The sequence below is a fragment of the Microcaecilia unicolor genome, chromosome 7, assembly GCF_901765095.1.
Source record: "Microcaecilia unicolor chromosome 7, aMicUni1.1, whole genome shotgun sequence".
NCBI classification, from domain to species: domain Eukaryota; kingdom Metazoa; phylum Chordata; class Amphibia; order Gymnophiona; family Siphonopidae; genus Microcaecilia; species Microcaecilia unicolor.
This window is the reverse complement of record NC_044037.1, coordinates 187,498,596-187,521,495: the sequence shown is the minus strand read 5'-3', so window position 1 is coordinate 187,521,495 and position 22,900 is coordinate 187,498,596. Positions and strand designations below refer to the sequence as shown.

Here is a 22,900-nt window from a genome sequence, read left to right as displayed (position 1 = left end):
TTCTTCTATATAACATCACCAAAATTCACCCCTTCCTTTCAGAGCACAATACCCAAATCCTTATCCACACTCTCATCACCTCCCACTTAGATTACTGCAATTTGATCCTTACAGGTCTCCTCTCTCTCTCTCCCCTTCAATATGCTCAAAATGGAGTGTTGAAAAGAGAAAAAAATCATTTCTAAATTAAAATGTTCTTAAATTGAAATTAATCATCCATTTGATATATAACCGGCCAGACACGGCCGCTGACCGATTAAATAGCATATCAGCACCTAACTATTAATATTCAGTGGAAGATAACTGGCTAAATATTGCTGGGTAGCACCTAGCACCTAACTCGCTATATGAACTGACATCAGGTTAAGCGCCAATATTCAGCACCTAACTGGGTAAGTTAAGTGGTCAAATAGGACAGCATAAATAGTTGTCTTATCTTTAACTGCTAAAATGTTATACAGTTAACACTAAATATCAGCATAACTGGTTAACTTTTTAGTAGTTAAAAAATCTGGATATTCAATGGCTTTCACTGGAAATGGCCAGGCACTGAATATCCAGGTTTTATGCCAGTGGCGGACAGCAAAAACACAGCCTGCTGCTGGCCAAATATCGTGAGGGGGGAGGGGCATGTTTTTCTGTGATTTAGTATTGGCAAATGCTATGAAAACCTTTGCACTCTTATTGTCTGATGGACTTATCAGAAAGATATGTGTACCACCATCAGGGCAGTGTCATTCATGTTTACTGAAAGGAAGCTTTGAATAACTTTTTAAGTTAAAGTTACTATCTGGCATCATGTATTTCAATGGAGACATTTCTTTAAGTTGATCTTATTGAAACTTTTTCTAATGGTAGAATAATCCCACAATAATTATAGTTTTTAATTTAGGTTTTGTTAAGGCATACAGACTAAAAAGGGAGGAGGGGGTGGATTGGCTACACAACATGCTTTGGGTCTTTTTTTTTTTCTGAACTCAGTGACTTGACATTTCTACTATAACCAGCATTTAGTTTTTTTTCTGATATATACAATGACAAAATTGCAGTCCTGCAAATAGTATTGTTCTGGTGTTATATATTAATATTTCATTAATGATACCATACTTTCAACAAAAAAAACCTCAAGAATGTCTCAAAACTAAATTCATACTGACAGCTATAATTTTTACCTGAGTAATGGCTCACTAATAACTAGTTATCTGCAATGAATGGACATTGCAAATAGGATAAAGGCTGAATCTCTCTAAATGCTGCTAATTGCTCTATCCAAAGTATGAAAATAAAGTAAAGGCTGAAGGGGGCAAGAGTCAAATTCAGATACCTTGATTAGATGTAGCTTTGGAAGAATGTTACAACTAAAAAGATGGGCTTCTATAAAATGTATTTTTTTCAAAATCTCAAACACATAGGGCCCTGTTTACTAAGCTGTGTTAGCGTTTTTAACGCACCTACAAATAGTGCATGTACTGTGTAGATGCCTACAGGGATATTGTAGGCGTTTACACGGTTAACGTGCGTCAAACATGCTTAACGCGCCTATAATGCGGCTTAGTAAACAGGGCCCATAATGTTCTTATGAACATAGACCACTGGAATGCAAATGAAATTGTTTGCTTTCTGCCATACAAAGGCATTGGAAAGGGGTGGCTCATGGGAAAAGTGGGGGATGCAAAGCTATGTGCAAGGACTAATTGTGGGGCCTCATTTGTATACGTCAGCAAGTGTTGCAAAGCAGGGCAGAAATATGAGGCCATGTGCAAAAAACACAGCAGTCAGATACAGTTCAGCATTTTCTATGCTTCTTTCCTGTTACAAATGTGCCTCAATCCCGGAGACCACATCTGTTCACAGAGCAAACATTTTTGGTCCATTTGGACATTTTTTTCCCACTATTTTCAGTTCACTTCATACATGTTATTTTAATGACAATTTTTAAAATGTGCTTTAGGACTTTTTAACATGCTCTAATTGACCTAACATATTAATTCACAGGTTAATGTGCGCTAAATTGATTTATAGAGTCTTTTACTAGAGTGTGTTAAATCAGTTCACGTTATTTGCAAAGCCTGCATGATAAATTGTTGGGTGCGTGCCTTGCATGTCCTCTAAAATTAACACATGGATGTGCATTAGTGTACATAGTCGCAATTAGCACAGCTGCACATAGCGCTAAGTGAAGCTGCGTGAACTGCACAAACGGAAATTAGCATGCATTAATTACCACATGCACACATTATGTAGTCCATGCCCATTCTCTCTCCATGCCTAGTTCCTGTCCCTATCACAATATGTAGTTAATGCACAAATTAGCCTGTGAAAACTATCATGCTTTACTGTAGCTAAGTGCTACTGCAGAAGCATGCTAACATGCCCTAATTTGCATGTTAAGGGCCTATTACTATATATGTCACCTAAAAAGTCAGTAAATACACCTAAATCCATCCATGTTACTAGAATTTAGGTGCAGCCATTTACGCTAATGAAAACCTAGTGTAAATACCCATGCCTAACTTTAGGCACAAAGCAGGTTATTCTATTACATTGCATATACATTTTTGGAATGCCCATGATCTGCCCATGCTCCTCCAATAGCCACACCCCCTTTTTGGATCTGCACAGTAGAATTTAACACAGACTACATTATAGAATATGCTTAGCGAGTAGCATGTGTAAATTATATTTATAACCAATAAGTGCTGATCATTGCTTGTTAGCATCCAATTATCGGCGTTGTTTGGCTCGTTATCAACTTAAGTTGCATGCACAAATCAGAATACGCCCAGATTTGTGCACGTTAACTCAAGGCGCCATATTTAGAATTCGGGGGTAACTGCTTAAGTTTAGTATAAGGATCACTTAGTGTGCTGTACATTTTTTAGGGCCCATTTGCACATGCTGAATCTCTGGGACTGAGAAAGTAGTTCATTCTCCACACCATTAGTGAATCCAGTGACGATCCTAGGTCGGCTACCACCCAGGGCAGATCGCCGATGCGCACCCTCCCCCAGGTGCAGCACGACCCCCCTCCTGGCGCAATGACACCCCCCCAGCGCATCACAACCCCCCCCCAGGTGCATTCTTGGCTGCTGGGAGCAGCCGTGCGGCTCTCAGCTCCGCTGGCTCCCTGCTCCCTCTGCCCCGGAACAGGAAGTAACCTGTTCCAGGGCAGAGGGAGCAGGGAACCAGCAGAGCTGAAAGGCGCGTGGCTGCTCTCTGCACCCCTCCAGTGGCGTGCACTCGGAGTGGACTGCCCCCACCGCCCTGCCCTTGGTACGCCGCTGAGTGAATCTGCATTTTTAGGTGCATTCTGCCCAAGTGATAACCCTCTTTGGGGCCCTTTTACTAAGCCACGGTAGATTTTACGCATGTGCAGCCTGCGCCCGAATGAGTACTGCCAGGCTAGCGTGTCTCCTTGGTGGTAATTTCAGATTTTGTGTACGCCCATAATGCCTAGATGAAATATTTATTTATTTCCTCCCACGTGCACCATTTCCAGCAGTAATCAGCAGTTGGTGCACGCCAACCAGTTACCGTGTAGCATGTGAGCCCTTAGTGTTAGATCAATGGGTGGCGTTAAGGGCTCAAGCCAGTTTTAGACACGCACTGGTTACAGTTTTACCACATGCCCTTTTCCCATTAAAAAGCCCTTTTTGGCAGATGCGGTAAAAACTGGCCCAGCATGTGCCTAATACATACAACTACACTGCAGCAGGCCACTTTTTACCTCAGCTTATTAAAAGGGCCCCTTTGAGAGTCTTCACCCATCAGTCTGTCTGTTCATCTGTATGCATAGGCACAAAGACACATAGAAAGAGACAAAGAGGCGTATTTTCAAAGCATTTAGACTTAGAAAGTTCCATAGGTTTCTACGAAACTTTGTATGTCTAAGTGATTTGAAAATGAGCCCCATTAGACACAAGACATACAAAGGGCACACACACAGACACACCTACACCCATATCCACATACAAGGACACATACATACATACATATCACCCTGAGACATAATGTACCGTGTCTTTTCAAACCCAGTACCGCAACAGATATACACGAGTTTACAATCAGAGGAAGGGGTAATACTCCATTTTGTCACAATAGACGTGTGCCATTTTCAACTTGTTTCTAGAAATGTGAACACTTATACATTAGAAAGTATTAAACAGATCATTGACTTGTTTTATATGCAACACCAAAAAGCAGCTGATACTAGTAATGTAAGATCATTTTTCACCTGAACTCTTATGTTCTTCCCTTACCAAACTATTCAATATATTCTTCTTCGCAGGTTCCTTTTTAAAATAATGCTTGTGAACCATTAAAAGAAAAACCCTTTCCTCCACTCACACTTTATGAAAATAGTTTACATTTGTATTGTATTAAGTAGACACTGATCAGAAGATAAAGCCTTTATCTTCTGATCAGTGCCTACTGCAAGAAACAGCTGAGGGCTTTATCCTCATTCTAATGTTCTTGTCACCACTGCTTAGTATCAAATTCTACAGTTCTATAAGTATTGCAAAATATTTGAATAAAGAGTTAGTAAATATAAAAATCAGAGGGGGTGATATTAAGCCTGCAGCCTACCGGGACTTACTCCGGTACCACCGACATTCAACAGCAATACTCGGAGAGCTACCTGGTTAACTTAGGACAAACTTTAACTGGATAGTTATCTGGGTGCCGCTGCTGAATATTGGTGATGCCCAGACAACTCCCAGCTCTGCAATGACTCCGCCCCCCCAGGACCCCCTCAGCACTAACTGCATAGTACCACAGCAGTCTTTTGGATTTTCAATGGTACTATCCAATTACGTGCCTCTGAATATCCAGAGATAACCCATTTAGCAGGAGATAATCAGGTTGGAGCATCTCCTATCTGGTTATCTCTAGTTGAATATGTCACAGAGAAAAGAGATACCCTGGAGAATGCTGAGGGGCATGATATATGGTCAGTTGCAGTCGAAGATGTGCAGGCATAGCAATCACATCAGGGTACCTCTCTGCTAGTTCTGTTACCTGCTCTTTTTTTAATTAAACTGGATAAGCCTCTTTCAGCCATCATTATAACTATATAAATAGCATTCGGCTTTCAGTGCAACTTTTAATGAGGTTTACTAAACATTTAGGAACCAGTATCACTTAGTTGGATTTTATTTACTTTACCTGAGATCCAGTTGAACAGTTGCAGGTACCATAAAGAGCTGTCTGATTTCCATCAACTCTCCATTTATCAAGATTATTATTTGATAAACATGATCTGGGTTTTAGAAAAAGATGTAAACACATAAAAACATATTTAAATTGGTCAAAACCTACTGAATAATTAATATAAAATACCTCTGGGGAGCTATTCACAAAACCAAGTCAGCTTTTAAAATCCCAAGCACAAGCCCATAAACAAGGGGGTAGTTACTAATGTGTTTAGAGAATAACATACAATCTTTGCCAAATAATGTAGGTTAAATGGCAAAACCATGTGTTATTTTACCTTAGTTCATGCTATTTTACTACAATATGAGCTATGTAATAATAAAAAGCAAAAACATGCAAAAAGTTCCTTCAAATCAGGACAGGCTGCAATATTACTGATGACTTTTAACTAGGTCTGCAGGTACTGATCAAAGTCTGTCTGAAACACTTGACTTCCTTATAGCAAAGAATGCTTTATCATCATCTATATAAATAAATCCCACCTTGAACGTTCTGAAACTCCCTCCAACTGTGGCAGTGAAGTCCTGAACTGCTGTAGTCCTCCTGGCTATTCGGACTACTCACCACCGCCCTCAGCCACGCCCCTTCTGCGACCTACGCCACGCCCCAACTGGACATAAAAGCACCATGAACGTTCTGAACCACACTTTGAAGCTTCAAAAGTTTGTATGTTCGAAGCTCTGTAACCACTTTTAACCACAGTACATCTGGGCGCCGCCATGATCTGAAACGAGCGTCACAGCTGCAACACACCAATAGGAATACAACAAGGGAGGAGCGTCTGAGGCGAAGGCGTCAGTCGCCGTTGCCACGCAACGGAATGCAATCACGCGTCATGCACCTATCAAACAACTCAAACAAAAGAAGGGGCGGACCTACGGCTCGCACAGCACGAGACTGCCGCCCAGCTGAGGAGAATACCGCTGCCCTGACAGTGCTATCCTGCAGAACCTGCCGCTCCGAACTGCCATCCGAACCCGCACCAACAAACAAAAAAAGTGAACAGACAGCCTCCAGTAGCCTTCGGGATACACACTAACAAAAAAAAAAAAACCCCCGTGAAGAAACAGCCTCCAGCAGCCTTCGGGACACACACTAACCCAAAAAAAAAACCCCCGTGAAGAAACAGCCTCCAGCAGCCTTCGGGACACACACTAACCCCCAAAAAAAAAAAAAAACGTGAAGAAACAGCCTCCAGCAGCCTTCGGGACACACACTAATCAAAAAAAAAAAAAAAACCTGAAGAAACAGCCTCCAGCAGCCTTCGGGACACACACTAACCCCCCCCCCCCCCAAAAAAAAACGTGAAGAAACAGCCTCCAGCAGCCTTCGGGACACACACTAATCCAAAAAAAAAAAAAAAACGTGAAGAAACAGCCTCCAGCAGCCTTCGGGCGCTAGCAAGGTTTTCCTCGGAGTGTGTATGTTTGAGAGAGTGTGTGTGTGAGAGTGACTTTGTGAGAGAGACAGATTGAATGTGTGTGGCTGCAAGTGTGTCTGTTAGAGAGTGTGTGTGTGAGATTGACAGTGTGTTTGAGTGGGTATGTGAGCGAGAGCGAGAGTGTATGAGAGTGATAGAGTGTTTGACAGTGACTGTGTGACACATAGAGAGTGAATGTGATCGAGTGTGAGACATAGTGTGTGTTGTAGACAGTGTTAGAGAGTGAGAGAGACAGTCAGTGTGTGAGAGAGAGAGAGAGTGTGTGTGAGAGATAGTGTGTGTGACGGAGATACATCCCCCCCCCTCCCTATGTTGGCTGGAAGGACCCCCCTCCGTCTGCGTCTGCCACTGTGTTGTCGCAGAACCCCTCATCTCCCTGTCTGGTCAGTCTCCCCCCCTCCTTTCAGGTCTCCCTACAGCCCTTCTCTCAGGGCTGTGGGTCGCCCCTCCCCCCTTCACCTGTGCTGTCAGGACCCCCTCCTCCGCCTCCATCTGTGGTCTGTGTACCTGTTGTGGCCCTCATCCTCCCCTCCTTGTGCCTGAACTGTTGCTTAGCCTGTGGCAACAGTGGAGAGAGCTGTGCAGGACCTCCTGTTCCAACCCCCTTGTCATGTTTTTAGAGAAAGAAAAGAGGGAAAAAGAGGAAAAGTGGCATAATGTTTGTAAAAAGGAAGAGGGGCACGGCAGGCAGCGAGCAGCTATCAGCTGTGCAAGTATAAACAAAAGAAAACAAAAAGGAGTTTTGTGTATGCCTGTGTGAGAATGTGGGTGTGACAGTGAGACAGAGTGTGTGTGTGTGTGTGTTCGAGAGAGTGTGTGTCACAGTGACACAGAGAGTGAAAGACTGTGTGTATGTGTGCACGGCCCCCTCCTTCTGTGTGAAGTGCAGTCGCCCCCTTTCTGTTAGTTTTCCCCCCTTCCCTCCTGTGAGTGGCAATGTAAGGGTGCCCCCCCCCCCTGTGTCTCTGTTTTGAATTATTTCTTTTATCCTGGGATTGTGCTCTCTTTATGCCCTCCATCTGCATAATTTTTCCTCTCCCCTTCCCTCCCATTCTGTTCTCTCACCCCCTCTCCATGTGTTTGTCTGTCTCCCCTTCAAGTTCCATGCCCCCTCCCTTAAAGTGAACCTCATCCAGCTTGCCCTGTTGTTACTGCTGCAGTATCAGGGCGGTTCAGGGCGGCTGTGAACCTCGTCCAGAGAAGACTGCAGTTGGTTTTATCTTCCTGCTTTCAGTTTTTGTGAAGTCCCCTGTTGAGGCGGCTGGAGGCTGTTTATTCACCTTTTTTTTTTGTTTGTTTTGTTAGTGTGTGTCCCGAAGGCTGCTGGAGGCTGTTTCTTCAGGTTTTTTTTTTTTGGGGGGTTAGTGTGTGTCCCGAAGGCTGCTGGAGGCTGTTTCTTCAGGTTTTTTTTTTTTTTTTTGGATTAGTGTGTGTCCCGAAGGCTGCTGGAGGCTGTTTCTTCACGTTTTTTTTTGGGGGGGGTTAGTGTGTGTCCCGAAGGCTGCTGGAGGCTGTTTCTTCACGTTTTTTTTTTTTTTTGGATTAGTGTGTGTCCCGAAGGCTGCTGGAGGCTGTTTCTTCACGTTTTTTTTTGGGGGGGGGGGTTAGTGTGTGTCCCGAAGGCTGCTGGAGGCTGTTTCTTCAGGTTTTTTTTTTTTTTTTGATTAGTGTGTGTCCCGAAGGCTGCTGGAGGCTGTTTCTTCACGTTTTTTTTTGGGGGGGGGTTAGTGTGTGTCCCGAAGGCTGCTGGAGGCTGTTTCTTCACGGGGGGTTTTTTTTTTTGGGGTTAGTGTGTGTCCCGAAGGCTGCTGGAGGCTGTTTCTTCACGGGGGTTTTTTTTTTTTTGGGTTAGTGTGTGTCCCGAAGGCTGCTGGAGGCTGTTTCTTCACGGGGGTTTTTTTTTTTTTTGTTAGTGTGTATCCCGAAGGCTGCTGGAGGCTGTCTGTTCACTTTTTTTGTTTGTTGGTGCGGGTTCGGATGGCAGTTCGGAGCGGCAGGTTCTGCAGGATAGCACTGTCAGGGCAGCGGTATTCTCCTCAGCTGGGCGGCAGTCTCGTGCTGTGCGAGCCGTAGGTCCGCCCCTTCTTTTGTTTGAGTTGTTTGATAGGTGCATGACGCGTGATTGCATTCCGTTGCGTGGCAACGGCGACTGACGCCTTCGCCTCAGACGCTCCTCCCTTGTTGTATTCCTATTGGTGTGTTGCAGCTGTGACGCTCGTTTCAGATCATGGCGGCGCCCAGATGTACTGTGGTTAAAAGTGGTTACAGAGCTTCGAACATACAAACTTTTGAAGCTTCAAAGTGTGGTTCAGAACGTTCATGGTGCTTTTTATGTCCAGTTGGGGCGTGGCGTAGGTCGCAGAAGGGGCGTGGCTGAGGGCGGTGGTGAGTAGTCCGAATAGCCAGGAGGACTACAGCAGTTCAGGACTTCACTGCCACAGTTGGAGGGAGTTTCAGAACGTTCAAGGTGGGATTTATTTATATAGATAGTAACTAGTTACATTTACTTACTTATTATACAACACTGTAGAACACATTGACAAACATGGTTTAATGGACAGAGTCAACACGGGTTAGGCCAAAGGAAGTCTTGCCTTACCAATCTGCTTCATTTCTTTGAAGGTGTGAATAAACATATGGATTAAGGTGAGAGGGTTGATGTAGTGTATCTAGATTTTCAGAAAGCTTTTGGCAAAGTTCCTCATGAAAGATTCTTGAGAAAATTAAAAAGTGATGGGATAGGACGCAATGTCCTTCTATGGATTAGGAATTGGTTATTGGACAGAAACAGAGGGTAGAGTTAAATGTCCATTTTTCTCAAAGGAGGAGTGTAAATAGTGGAGTGCCACAGGAATCTGGTGCTATTTGGTATATATAAAATGATCTGGAAATCAGAATAATGAGTGAGGTGATTAAATTTGCAGATGACACAAAACTATTCAAAGTTGTCAAAACACATGTGGACAGGGCCGGTCCTAGGGTCTCTGGCGCCCCCCTGCAGACTATGAGTTGGCGCCCGCGCACCCCCCCTCCGGCACCCGCGTGCCCCCCGCCCCCCCAGCATCTCCTTTCTCTCTTCTCCCACCCTGCCCCTGTCCAGCGATTCTCCTTCACCTCCATCCCCCGCCGCTCTTGGTGCTTTAAATCTTTAATTTACCTCCGTTCCAACAGCCACGTCATTTGAAAGCCTTGCCCCGTATCTAGCCTTCCCTCCCTTTGTGAGTTCGTTCTGCAGTCCCGCCCTCGAGGAAATGACATCAGAAGGCGGGACTGCGGAACGAACTCATGAAGGGAGGGAAGGCTAGAGACGGGGCAGGGCTTTCAAATGATGCGGCTGCTGGAACGGAGGTAAATTAAAGATTTAAAGCACCAAGGATGGCGCGGTATGGCAGCGCAGCAGCGCCCTTGAAGGCAGGCGCCCCCCTGCGGCGCTTACCCCGCTTACTGGGTTTGACCGGCCCTGCATGTAGATTGTGAAAAATTTCAGAAGGACCTTAGGAAAGTGGTAGACTGAGCATCCAAATGGCAGATGAAATTTAATGTGGACAAATACAAAGTGATTCACATTGGGAAGAATAACCCAAATCATAGTTAACTTATGTTAGGGTTCACTTTAGGAGTCAGCACTCAAGAAAACGATCTAGGTGTCAATGTAGGTAATATAAATCTGTCCAGTGCTCCGCGGCGGCCAAAAAAGCAAACAGAATGCTAGGAATTATTAGGAAAGGAATTCAAAATAAGACCAAGAATATTATAATGCTTCTGTATCACTCAATGGTGCGACCTCACCTTGAGTATTGAGTTCAATTCTGATCACTGTATCTCTAAAAAGATATAGTAGAATTAGAAAAGGTTCAAAGAAGAGTGACCAAAATGATGAACGGGATGGAACTCCTCTCGTATAAACTGGACTTAGTAAGTGCTGATACCTTACAGAGACATTAGGTTGGGTCCAACTCTTGGGTGTTAAAAACAATCTGCCTTTTCTAAGAGAAACAACAGCACTGGGGAACAGACAGCCATCAAGCAGTGAGAAAATGGATTGAAATGGGATTGAATTGGAGCACAGGGGATCTGTTTGCTTATTAAGAGAGAGTGAGAGTACTAAAGAACCGGGCACAGCCATGCCCAAAAGCTAAAGTATACCACTGGAGGTATATTAAAGAGGAGACAGGCTACTGACTGACTTAAACAAGAATAAAGGCAACATAAAGAGGAGTAAGAGGATTTTTTTTTCAACTGTCCAGTCTGTGAAGAGGTGTGAAAGATGTATGAGTTAGAAGTACAGAGAACTGCTCAGAGGAGACCAAGATTTGCCAAATCCATTGAAATTTTTTAAAAACTATTTGACTTTGCTCTTAGGGCCTATTTGCCTCATTGTTTTTCTAAACAAGCAGACTGGAGGGAAACAGCAACACAAACAATAAAAGTGAGGCAATAAAGGTGTAGAAGGCCATAGATGGAACAACAGACAGAGCAAAACTTCTGAGGAAGCAGATTTTACTGAAGAACCCGACATGGCCCATGTTTTGGCTATTGCCTGTGTCAGGGGTCTGCACATATGAAAAGACACAAATAGAAAAATACAAATAATAATAAAATTAAAATTGCATGCCAAATATAAAAAATGAAAGACCATCACATAAAAAACATGCATAAATGCTATAAATGTGATACCAGGTCAATCACACAATCACAATGGTAATGTATCCATATATTATAAAAAAACAAACAGTAGTAATCAATGTTGAAAATCTCTATGATGGAATATTAAGGTAATCAAAGCATACAATTGTGATTCCAGTCATGTAATTACATTATTAGACAAATTTGACAGTGATACTTCAGAACTCTATTCAGTCTTTTTTGTTGAGGAATCCCTATACAGTAACAATGACATATTGGAGGTGTAGCGAAGGCAGAACTTGGGCATGCCTAACACTAGGACGTCCTCAACCCATAATCTAAAAAAACAAGGATGTCCCTGATGAACACTTGGACGACTTTACCTGGTCGTGTTTGTCTTATGACCAAGGCACAAAAAGGTGCCCGAAATGACTAGATGACCACCAGAGAGAATCAGGGATGACCTCCCCTTACTCCCCCAGTGGTCACTAACCTCCTCCCACCCTCAAAAAACATCTTTAAAAATATTGATTGCCAGCCTCTATGCCAGCCTCAGATGTCATACTCAGCTCCATCACAGCAGTATGCAGGTCCCTGGAGCAGTTTTAGTGGGTGCAGTGCACTTCAGGCAGGTGGACCCAGGCCCATCCCCCCCACCTGTTATGTTTGTGGAGGAAACAGTGAGCCCTCCAACACCCACCACAAACCCACTGTACCCACATCTAGGTGCCCCCTTCACCCGTAAAGGCTATGGTAGTGGTGTACAGTTGTGGGCAGTGGGTTTTAGTGGGGGGGTTGGGGAGCTCAGCACACATGGTAAGGGAGCTATGTACCTGGGAGCAATTTATGAAGTCCACTGCAGTGCCCCCTAGGGTGCCCGGTTGGTGTCCTGGCATGTCAGGGGGACCAGTGCACTACAAATGCTGGCTCCTCCCACGACCAAATGGCTTGCATTTGGTCGTTTTTGAGATGGACGTCCTTGGTTTCCATTATCACCGAAAATCAGAAACGACCAAATCTAGGGACAACCATCTCTAAGGATGACCAAATTTCAGGATTTGGGCATCCCTGACCGTATTATTGAAACGAAAGATGGACGTTCATCTTGTTTTGAAAATACGGGTTTCCCCGCCCCTGGATGGGGATGTTTTGTGAGCATGTCCTCATCAAAACTTGGACATCCTTTTTGAAAATGCCCCTCTATGTGGACCCATTCCACCCTGGTCATGATTTTATAGGCCTTTGTCATATCTCCTCTCTGCTTTCGCTTTCCTAACCTGAAGAGTCCTAATTTGTTTAGCTTTTCCTCATAGGGGAGATGTTCCATCTCCTTTATCATTTTTGTCACCCTTCTCTGAACCTGTTACAGTTTTGCTATATCATTTTTGAGATGGGATAACCAGAACTGCACACAATACCTGCAGTGTGGTTGCACCATGGATCTCTACTGGGGCATTCTGACAGAATAAAAGGAACCAAAGTTTACAGGATAAAACTAACATTGTTTCTCCAGGGAGAAAATAATGTGAATTATGTGCAAAAAGGAAGACTTAAAAAGTGCTGTGAATAGGCATAAATATAATTTTGGTGCAGAGACTTTCAGAAGATGATTAAATGTCTCATTAAATAGGAGGAGTGTGGAAGATGTTAGTGGAGTATCTATTTTGACTCCATTTCCTTCATGGCCTGAATATATATTTTTTACCCTTAAAAAATAACTACTTGCTTGCCTTGAATAGGCCTCAAATAACTTTTTCTACTACAGCTGACATTCATAAGCATTCAATATTTGAGATTAACTCAAAAGAGTGGAGGTGAACTGCACCTCAAATATTTGCTAAGGGTTCTGTTTAGGTTAGTACATTTCATGCTTGAATTTAGAAAAAGAAACCATGCAAATAAGTAAATGTACATCTAACCCAACTGCATAAGCACTTGCTTTATTCACAGTTTATAACACGGACTGTTTGTGTGATTCATTTTTTAAATTTAATTTTAGGTTATGAAAATAAAATTACTTACAAACTGTTGTCCATACACATGTTCTCTATTCCAGGAAAAGAAAGCATAGCAGAGATTAAATTGTCAGTGTTGCTGCTGTAGCTCCTGAAGTTTAATTTGAAAGAGAAAAAAAGTATGGAATGATTAAACATGCTTCAATAATCGTCTATAAAAATATACATAGTATATGCAATAGAAAAACAGCAATATTGTACAAATTACTTATAGTCAGAGAAGGTGGTTATATAATATTAGAATGCAGAGGGGCATTTTCAAAAGGACGTCCAAGTCAGAATAAAGATTTCCAGCTCATAGCGTCCAAAACGGACGTCTATCTTACGTATATTTTACAACAGGAAATGCGCCTGGATTTCCTATTTGAAAATACATAAAATGGATGCCCAGCATGAATAGCCATTTTACAAACTGGAATGTCTAACATACCGTGTTTCCCCGAAAATAAGACACTGTCTTATATTAATTTTTGCCCCCCAAAATGCGCTAGGTCTTATTTTCAGGGGCTGTCTTATTTTTCGGGGAAACATCGGGGTTGGATCGGGGTTGGCCCGCCCGCCCTCCGTCGCTCCCGGAACTAACCTTAAACGCCTCCTTTCACCTTCGCAGCAAGCAGCAGCAGGGCAGGCCACTCCTTCCTTCCGTGTCCCGCCCTCGCTTGATGTAACATCTGCGAGGGCGGGGCACGGAAGGAAGGAGGGGTCTGCCCTGCTGCTGCTTGCTGCGAAGGTTAAAGGAGGCGTTTAAGGTTAGTTCTGGGAGCGAGGGGGGGGTGGGGGGCCCGGCAACCTCGGGTGGGGGGGGGGGGGGGCCCGGGGGCGGCCTTGTCCGGCTCTTGGCGGCCCTGCTTTCAAACAAAAATTTGCTAGGTCTTACTTTCGGGGGAGGCCTTATATCTACAAATTCAGGAAAACCTCTACTAGGTCTTATTTTCGGGGGATGTCTTACTTTTGGGGAAACAGGGTATGAATGGCAAAAAACCAGGGATAAGGACATCTGTCTAGCAGCCCTCTTAGAAGAATGGCCATACAAACACCCCTGCAGAGCAGAGGGGCAGCCTAGTGGTTAGTACAGTGGATTTTAAACCAAGGGACCCAAGTCCAACTCCCACTTTAACTCTTATTTTGTAATTGTGTGAACTCCAGGAACAGAAAAGTACACCACTTCAATAGTCTTCAGACTTGCAAGGTGGCTTATATATTTAGGTACAGTAAGTATTTTTCTGTTTCTGGAAGTCTAACAATAAAAATAAATAAATAAAAAATAAGAGTTAAAGTGGGAATTGAACTTGAGTCCTTTGATTTAAAGCATATAACACTAACCACCAGGCTGTACTTCAGAATTGCTTGCTGCTTTGCTAAGAATGCCCATAATACCTGAAGCTGCCATAGAGCCTGGTATCCCCTTTCAGTTTTACTTTCAGGTGAGAGGGAGGGGGACAGCAACCATTGGGGGATTAAGGAACTATCATGCCTTAATCCCTCCAGTGGTCAGCTGTTCAATCAAAATACCTGTTTGTACCCTGGATGTGACTGTAACAGGTCTAATTTAGGACATCCTTTTTAGGCTTGGACATTTCTTCCATTTGGTAATCACTGTTGGATGTCCTGATTTTAGGACCTCCCTAACCCCACCTAAAACACACCCTCTTGCTATTTGAACATACTGCTGTGTTGGATACCCTTTTTCTGCTTTTGCAAAATTGGGATTTGGATATTTCAAGCACATGTTATCTGCTGAGAATATAAAGATCATGTGGAAAATAAATAAATAAAACGAACAAACATAGACATCCATTTGGGCATATTGAGACATGGTAATGCCCAGCATGGTCAGCCGGACGGTCAGGGAACAATATCCAGGAGTCGGCAGCATGCAGCGCAGAAACTCAGGTACAACAGAGGAAGAAGTTCAGCAGGTGGTTTACCACTGCAGTATCCCAGAAATCACTTTAATCATTTAGAGCATTGGAGTTAGCAGAGAACAAATAATAAGGCCTCAGTTCAGAATGTTAGCCCTCAGTCAGAGGATAGCAGGCGTCTCAAACAAATACAAATCCTAAAAATGGGTGTGTTGCAGCAGGCTAAGGAATAGGCTAATAGACAGCGCCCAGAGTGAGCAGCACAATTTTTCGGAGCCTGGAAATCCAGTCCAGACACAAGGGAACTGACTGGGACTTCTCTCCCCTATGGAGCCTGGAAATCCAGCCCAAACATATGGTTTATCCTGCCCAGGGCCTGAATTTCCTCTTTCCCTTTCCCCGAGGGTCAGCACAGCTCCTGCCTTGCTTACTGAAGTAAGAGTGGACTGTTTTGAAAGGGGTTTCTACTTTAAATAAGGCAAGTATCAGAGAAGGCTGACTGTCTCACAGGGTCCCTCTCCCCTTCCCTGCCACAAAGTCCATATGCTTCAAAAATATGCTCTGTAGATGCCCATCTTCAAATGGCTTAGGCAGCAAAAGTCAAAACACCAAATATAAAAATAAACAGCAATTACAATTCTGTGTTGGTTGATACAGCCTCTATAGGTATTTTATAGCAAGGGCTTAAAGGGCTGTGAAGGCACATAGGTGCATATGTTATACCTATTTTGTAAAGCCAACATATGCATCTATGCCTTGAAAGCTGCTTTACAAAGTTCACCTGCTCCAAGGCAGGTGTAAGTTTGAGTGTGTAGGTGACAGCAAGAATCAGTTCACATAAAGTGTATTTTATTTTTTTAAAATGTGCATAAGTGCCTTTCTAACTTTTTCCATCCATTTTCTGCTCTATATCACATAAAATTAGGCACTGTGTATTCTGGGCACCTACTTTATGTACGCATACCCAGAACAAATTTTGTAAGTGCCTACCTGAGCCCATAAACATAGAAACATAGACAATTATGGCAATTAAAGGCACTTATGCTATGGAGATACCTAAATATCTCTATCATATCTCCTCTTTCCTTCTCTCTCATCTCTCTTCCAAAGTATACATATTGGGGTCTATAAGTGTGTCTCCATATGCTTTAAGATGGAGATCACTGACCTTTTTAGTAGCTGTCTGCTGCTCTGACTCCATACTGTTTATATCTTTTTGAAGATGCGTCTATAGAATTGTACACAGTACTGTCAATGGGACCTCACCATAGACATACACAGCAGAGCTGCTGAGAGACTGAGCCTGGCCCAGGGCAGGTCAGGGCCGCCCCCCCCCCCCCCAGGATCATTGCTGCTGCTGCTGCCACGCCCCCCCCCCCCAGGATCGCCGCTGCCACCCCCTGTAACTGCAAATACCTTGGCTGGCGGGGATCCCAAGGCCCTGTCAGCAGAAGAGGTCTTCCTCCAGCGCTGCTCTTCTTCACTCTGCCGCATGACCTGCCCCTGCGGCTGCTTTTTCTCTCACATTGCGCATGCTCAGTTTCAAAACCGAGCATGCATGGCCTGAGGGGAAAAGCATAGGCTAAGCCTCCCCAGCCCAGTTGTGACCTTCGCCGCCTGCCTCCTGCCCCCCCCCCCTCCGAAATTTAAAACTTGATACCTGCTCGGGGTTAAGGGAAGGCAGCATTGGTAGCGACACAGCACGTCAGCACCAGTGAAACGCGTGCTGGCTCGGCGCGCCTTCAGCTTCTCTTCATTCTGTCTCTCAAGCGCTGGTCCCTTAACCCCGAGCAGGTATCAAGTTTTAAATTTCGGAGGGGGGACGGGAACTGGACCTGGTGCTCAGTGGGAGGGAGGGAAGGAGGAAGGCCTGATGCTGGGTGGGTGGGAAGGAGGAAGGCCTGATGCTGCTGGGTGGGAGGGAGGAAGGAAGGAAGGAAGGCAGGCAGGCCTGATGCTAGATGGGGTGCCTGGCGCTTGATGCTGGGTGGGTGGGTGGGTGGGAGGGAGGGAGGGGTGCCTGCCTGCCTGCCTGATGCTGGGTGGGAGGGGTGCCTGGTGCTAGGTGGGTGGGAGGAAGGGGTGCTTGATGCTGGGTGACAATTATGGGTTTAAGCTCTGCCCCCAACCCCGCCCCCAACCCCACCCCCTTTAGCCTCCCCAAACAGTTGGGCCACCAACCGCCTATGGGGAAAAGCAACCGCTTGGTAGGCAATGCAGCAGAGTAAAGAAGAGCAGCACTGGAGGAAGACCTCTTCTGCTAGCGGGGCCTAGGGGGGGGGAACCCCCGCCAGCCAAACCAGAGGCCCTGGCTCAAAGTCCTGCTGTGTCTGCTCCTCCGGGTCCTCCCCAGCCTCCAAGGGGGGCCTGGCACTGGAGTTTTCTCTCTCCTGCTCCAGCCGGGACGTGATCACCCGGGTTCCATCAGGAACAGGATAGAGAGACCCTGGGTCCTGGCCCAGGGAATTTTGCCACCCCCCATCCTCCCACAGCAGCCCTGTTATACAGGAACACTATCACCTCCTTTATCCTGCTGGCCATTCCTCTCCCTATTCACCCAAGCATCCTTCTGGCTTTGGCTGTCACTTTTTCTACCTGTTTGGCCACTTTACGTTTATCAGATATGATCACCCGCAAGTCCCATTCATTCTTCTTTTGTGCAAAGAAACACTTCACCCCATATATTGTACTGTTCCCTCTGGGTTTTCCAGCCCAAAAATATGACCCTACATTTTCTTAGCATAAAATCATAGTTGCCAATGTCTGGGCCATTCTTCAAGCTTTGGGGGTATGTACCCTATTACAGATTTTGGTATCAATCAATAAAATCCTAAGGTAATGAATTTCTAGGGTAATGGCATTTGACATACTGACTTTCTGTGGTACAATCAAAGCGCTTTATAATTTTTATATGCAGGTACTTTCTCTGCCAATGTTTCATTACTATTGCAAATCAAATATATTATGCTCATATCATAGGTGCTAACATTGCAGAATTATTGCAGGTGCTGAACATAATTCAAATTCATTGGATAAAATGAAGGAGTTTGCTCAATATTAGAGGGTGCTCAATTCCCAATGGCACCTACAGAACTGGATCCTGTGGCTCATAGAACTTAATAATTTGCCCCCCCCCCCCCCAAAGGAAAAAAGGAGCTCAAATGTGTATCACCAGGGAAACAAGTAAACCCATGACAGACCTCATACCTCAAGACATTATCACTCCACCATCAGAATATAGAAAACTTTTAAACATTTTAAATTCTTCAAGGCAAGCAATCCATGTTCATATCCACAAGAGTCCCATAGAAAAATAGTAACTCAAATATAAAAAGACAGGCAGGTGCAGATCTTCCAAGTACATAAAAACAAACCTGCCAACAGAAAATGGATATACATTTTTTTCAAAACTGGAAGATCTTCCAACTGGCTTTACCAATATTCACAGGGGGGATCTTTCTACGTATTTGAGAAGATGTGAACAGGAATTTATAAATTGTAGACTGAATCCACACTGGATTTAAATTTGGAAACTGAATGCCATGTGTTTCTTTAATTATATGCATCTTGGGGACTGGCCCATTTAGCTTTAATACATTTCTTTTTGTACTCGTTGGTGTTTTGTTTTGGGTTGTTTTGGAAGTGCAGGAATCATTAAAAGAAGTATGTTTGTGGTGTTTCTTTCAATTTGATAACTTTTTTTATTTTTGTTACATTTGTACCCCACACTTTCCCACTCATGGCAGGCTCAATGCAGCTTACATGGGGCAATGGAGGGTTAAGTGACTTGTTCCTGTGCTGGGAATCAAACTCAGTTCTTCAGGACCAAAGTCCACCACCCTAACCACTAGGCCACTCCTCCACTCTTATTGCTTTATTGTCTGATTGCTCTTTTACTTTTTTTTTTTTTTTTAATAATTTTGTCTAAAGAAGCCCATGGTTATGGACAAAACTAGTTGGAAGATTTTCCAGTTTGGGAAGAATTTACATCTGTTTTTTGAGGATTTATAAACATAGTAAACATAGTAGATGACGGCAGAAAAAGACCTGCACGGTCCATCCAGTCTGCCCAAGAAGATAAATTCATATGTGCTACTTTTTTATTTTTACTGTCCTCTTCAGTGCACAGACTGTATAAGTCTGGCCAGCCCTATCCCCGCCTCCCAACCACCAACCCCGCCTCCCAACCACCAGCTCTGGCACAGACCCTATAAGTCTGCCCAGCACTATCCCCGCCTCCCAACTACCAGTCCCGCCTCCCACCACTAGCTCTGTTTTTATACTTGGAAGATCTATATCTGCCTGTTTTTTTTTTTATAGTTGAGTTAGTTTTTTATGACGAACTATTTAAGAGAAGTTTAAACATTTTGTTTATTCTGATGGTGGAATGATGTTATGAGCTATGAGGTCTTCAATAGGTTTACTTCTTTCCATGGTTGTACCCTTTGAACTCATTTTCCTCCCCTTTTTTATAAGAACAATCAGCAATGGACCTTTGGATAATGATTTCATATATAATAGCAATGAAAAGTGGATTTTATTTATTGATTTTTTATTAAATTAAAAAATTATCTCTATCTATACACTTATGCCAGTGAATTCTTCATATTATTATAAAATTACCCTCCACAAGTGTAGGCTCTTTGGGTCATTTGGGGAGAGGGCAGGTGAGAATGCTGGGTCATTTGGGGAGAGGGTAAGTGAGAATGCCGGGTGGAGCAGAAGCAAGAGCCTGGGTAATGGAATGCTCAGTATAAAGCACCTGGGCATGTTAAAAGGATGTAAGAAACCTCCAGAAAATTTCAACAGGTGTCAGCTTTCAATGTAATTCAAATGGAATCTAATACTGTGAAATATAGGTTGCCATGGAATTGGTCTTAACTTTTGGGAAATATGGATGAATAAACTATCATTTTGGTCATCTCTAAATGTCATCATAATTGGTGTTTTCTGACAAGTCCATTTTTAAAACTCTGTATGCTGCAGTTAGAGAAATATGAATTCATTACAATCCACTTCCAATTGTGTTTGTCCCACCTCTTTGATGCTTTTCCATACATGACATTAAAGCATGTATATGGTGATTAAATCCATTCATCTGTTAGCCCATTTGGAGGCAGGCTGTCATTATTCCAAGTGGACTGTTCAAATTTTGTTGCCAGATATTAGGCCTAGATTTTATGCTACAGAAAATTACATGTCTGAGGTCATTTTTAATAGGATCATATTGAAAAATGCTAGAAAGTACATGCATATGTATGTATTCATTTCATTTCTTGCTAAATACACTGGAAATGTGAACTTTATTTCAGCACATCTAGTACTGAAAACTGCTTTAATGTCAATGATGAAGGACAGTATAATAAACTGATCAACATATAAAATGTTATATAAGTACACCTGTATATCAGATGTTGAACTGTGAATATTTTTAGTTTCCCAGTTTCCTGGATTTTTACCCAAGAAAATGGGCTTTTCTCAAAATTGGACACCTTCCATTTTGGTAAACGTATACACATTGATTTGTACCACGTGTAATTCTGCCTGAATTATTTGAAGGTGTTTTTATGTTGTCCAACTTAGTACCTGGATAATTTCATGGTCCACCCCGACTCTGCCCACAGACCACTCCGGCACTAAGTGGAGAGTGTGGCGACAGTCAAAGCTAATGTTTAGCGGCAATCACTGGTTAAGTGCTGTTGAATATCTGTTGCTGACCTGCACAGTGCCGTTTAAATGGTCAAAGCTGTAGGTGATATTATTTTATTAGATTAAGTAAATACATTTGTGTGTTTACAGTATGAAGATCCTGAGTTTCTAGAATGCTCATGAGAAGAACCTTGACCGAGGGCTTCATTTTCATGAATTTTAGTTCTCAGTTCATATTACTTACTCAAAGACAACTGCTTGGTCTGAAGTTCCATACATAGAGGGAGAAAGCCTGAGTGCTGGATAATCTGTAGACCCAGAATTAATGGTCCCAACTCCCATGGATGCTAGTACAAAGAGTACTGGCATGAGGATCTGACCAATAAAGCCCTTCCAGTTCCGGCGAGAATTGTGAAATCTCTTAATAAATATAGCTATAACTTTCTTCAGCAGCAATGCCAAACCAGTCACTTTTTTTGTTCTAGTGAGAGCAAGATCTGTTCAAAAATAAAATAAAATATTAAAATAGCATGAAAATAAAAGTAATGACATATGATTTTGTACCACTTTCTACTTTCTAATTTTTCTCATTTCCTTTCATGCCCTTAATAGCCATGAACAGAATGCTGGGGTAGGCTATGCCCAGCGATACTGTATGAAGATACTAGTAAAAAAGGCCTGTTTTGGTATGAAATGAAACGGGCGCTAGCAAGGTTATCCCTCTCTCCCTCTCTCGCTCTCTCCCTCTGTCCCCTCCAAGTCCCATGGCCCTCTTTCTTCCCTTCCGATTTCCAGGCCCTCCCTCCCTCTCTCTCCTTCCCTCTGTCCCTCCCCCGAGTTCCAGTCCCCCCTCCTCTCTGTCTCACAGATACGTCCTTGCGATGCCTCCACCCACAGCCCTCCCCTCCCCGACACTGGTCACGCCCATCCCCCTACGTGCACATCGCCCCCCTCCAAAATTGCCAACCCCCCTCTGCTACCCTCCCCTCTCCCCCTCTTACCGGGGTCCCGGCGGCAGAGTGAAGAGCCTCGCAAGTCTGCTGCCTTCCCTTCTCTTCACTCTCAGCTCTGACTCTGGTCCCGCCCTCATTTCCTGTTTCTGCAAGGGTGGGACCAGAGTCAGAGCTGAGAGCGAATAGAAGGGAAAGCAGCAGACTCACGAGGCTCTTCACTGCTGCCGCTGGGACCCTGGTAAAGGGGGGGGAGGGGAGGGTAGCAGAGGGGGGTTGGCGATTTTGGAGGGGGGGGCGACGTGCACATAGGGACGTCTCTGCCCGCTCCCGCTGTTCTTCAATGCGCATCTCTCACTGGGATCGTAACCCCCTGCTGACGTCAGCAGGAGGTTACGATCCCAGTGAGACACTTTAGAATGTTCACAAAGCAAATTATTATATTTGATTTTGCAAAGTGGCCATATAGAGGGTCAAAGGATGTGTTTTCCACAACAAAAAAGTAACATTCAAAACCATTTCCATTTGGTTTTTCTTTTTAAAGCCTTTATTTGATTATTTTTTAAGATTTGTCATTTTGAGTTTCTATTTCACTGGCATGCATTCAAATAGGCTAATGCGACATCTACACTATTTTGTTGAGACAGTTATATATCAGTGTTTCACTTATTTTATTCTAGTATTTGATAACTCAAAAAAGGTTAAATTAGTTCTTACCTGCTAATTTTATTTCCTTGAGTTCCTCTAAACCACTCCAGGTGCTTGAGTTACGCTCTCCTGCTAGCAGTTATAGACTGAGAACTACCTGTGATGCTACAGCATAAGAACTCTGTGCAGACCCCTGACACCTAGTATTTTTTTCTAACAGTGCAGGAAGATATATCTTTTTTTTCTCCTCAAGAACTAAACTATTCAAATATAACAACAGACAATCAAGAAATTATTTTCTGTTTTTCCTCTTTTCTTTTTTTAATGTGAGTTAGATAACCAATCACTAAAAAAAACACATGGGGGGGGGGGGGGTTGAACTGTTTTGGAGGGACTCAAGAAAGGAAAATTAGCAGGCAAGAACTAATTTAACATTCCTTATCATTCCACCAAACCATTACAGATTCTTGGGACGTACTGAAGCAGTGATCAGTC

At 43.6% G+C, this 22,900-nt stretch overlaps 1 protein-coding gene across 1 annotated transcript in view; it reads right to left on the bottom strand.

Annotated features, from left to right (window-relative positions):
- Positions 1-22,900, bottom strand: part of ABCA12 (ATP binding cassette subfamily A member 12) — a 542,556-nt gene that overhangs the window by 105,815 nt on the left and 413,841 nt on the right. Inside the window, 3 exon segments of the mRNA XM_030210844.1 lie at positions 5,167-5,260; positions 13,304-13,387; positions 21,052-21,304. Coding sequence (XP_030066704.1) covers positions 5,167-5,260; positions 13,304-13,387; positions 21,052-21,304 — 431 coding nt within the window.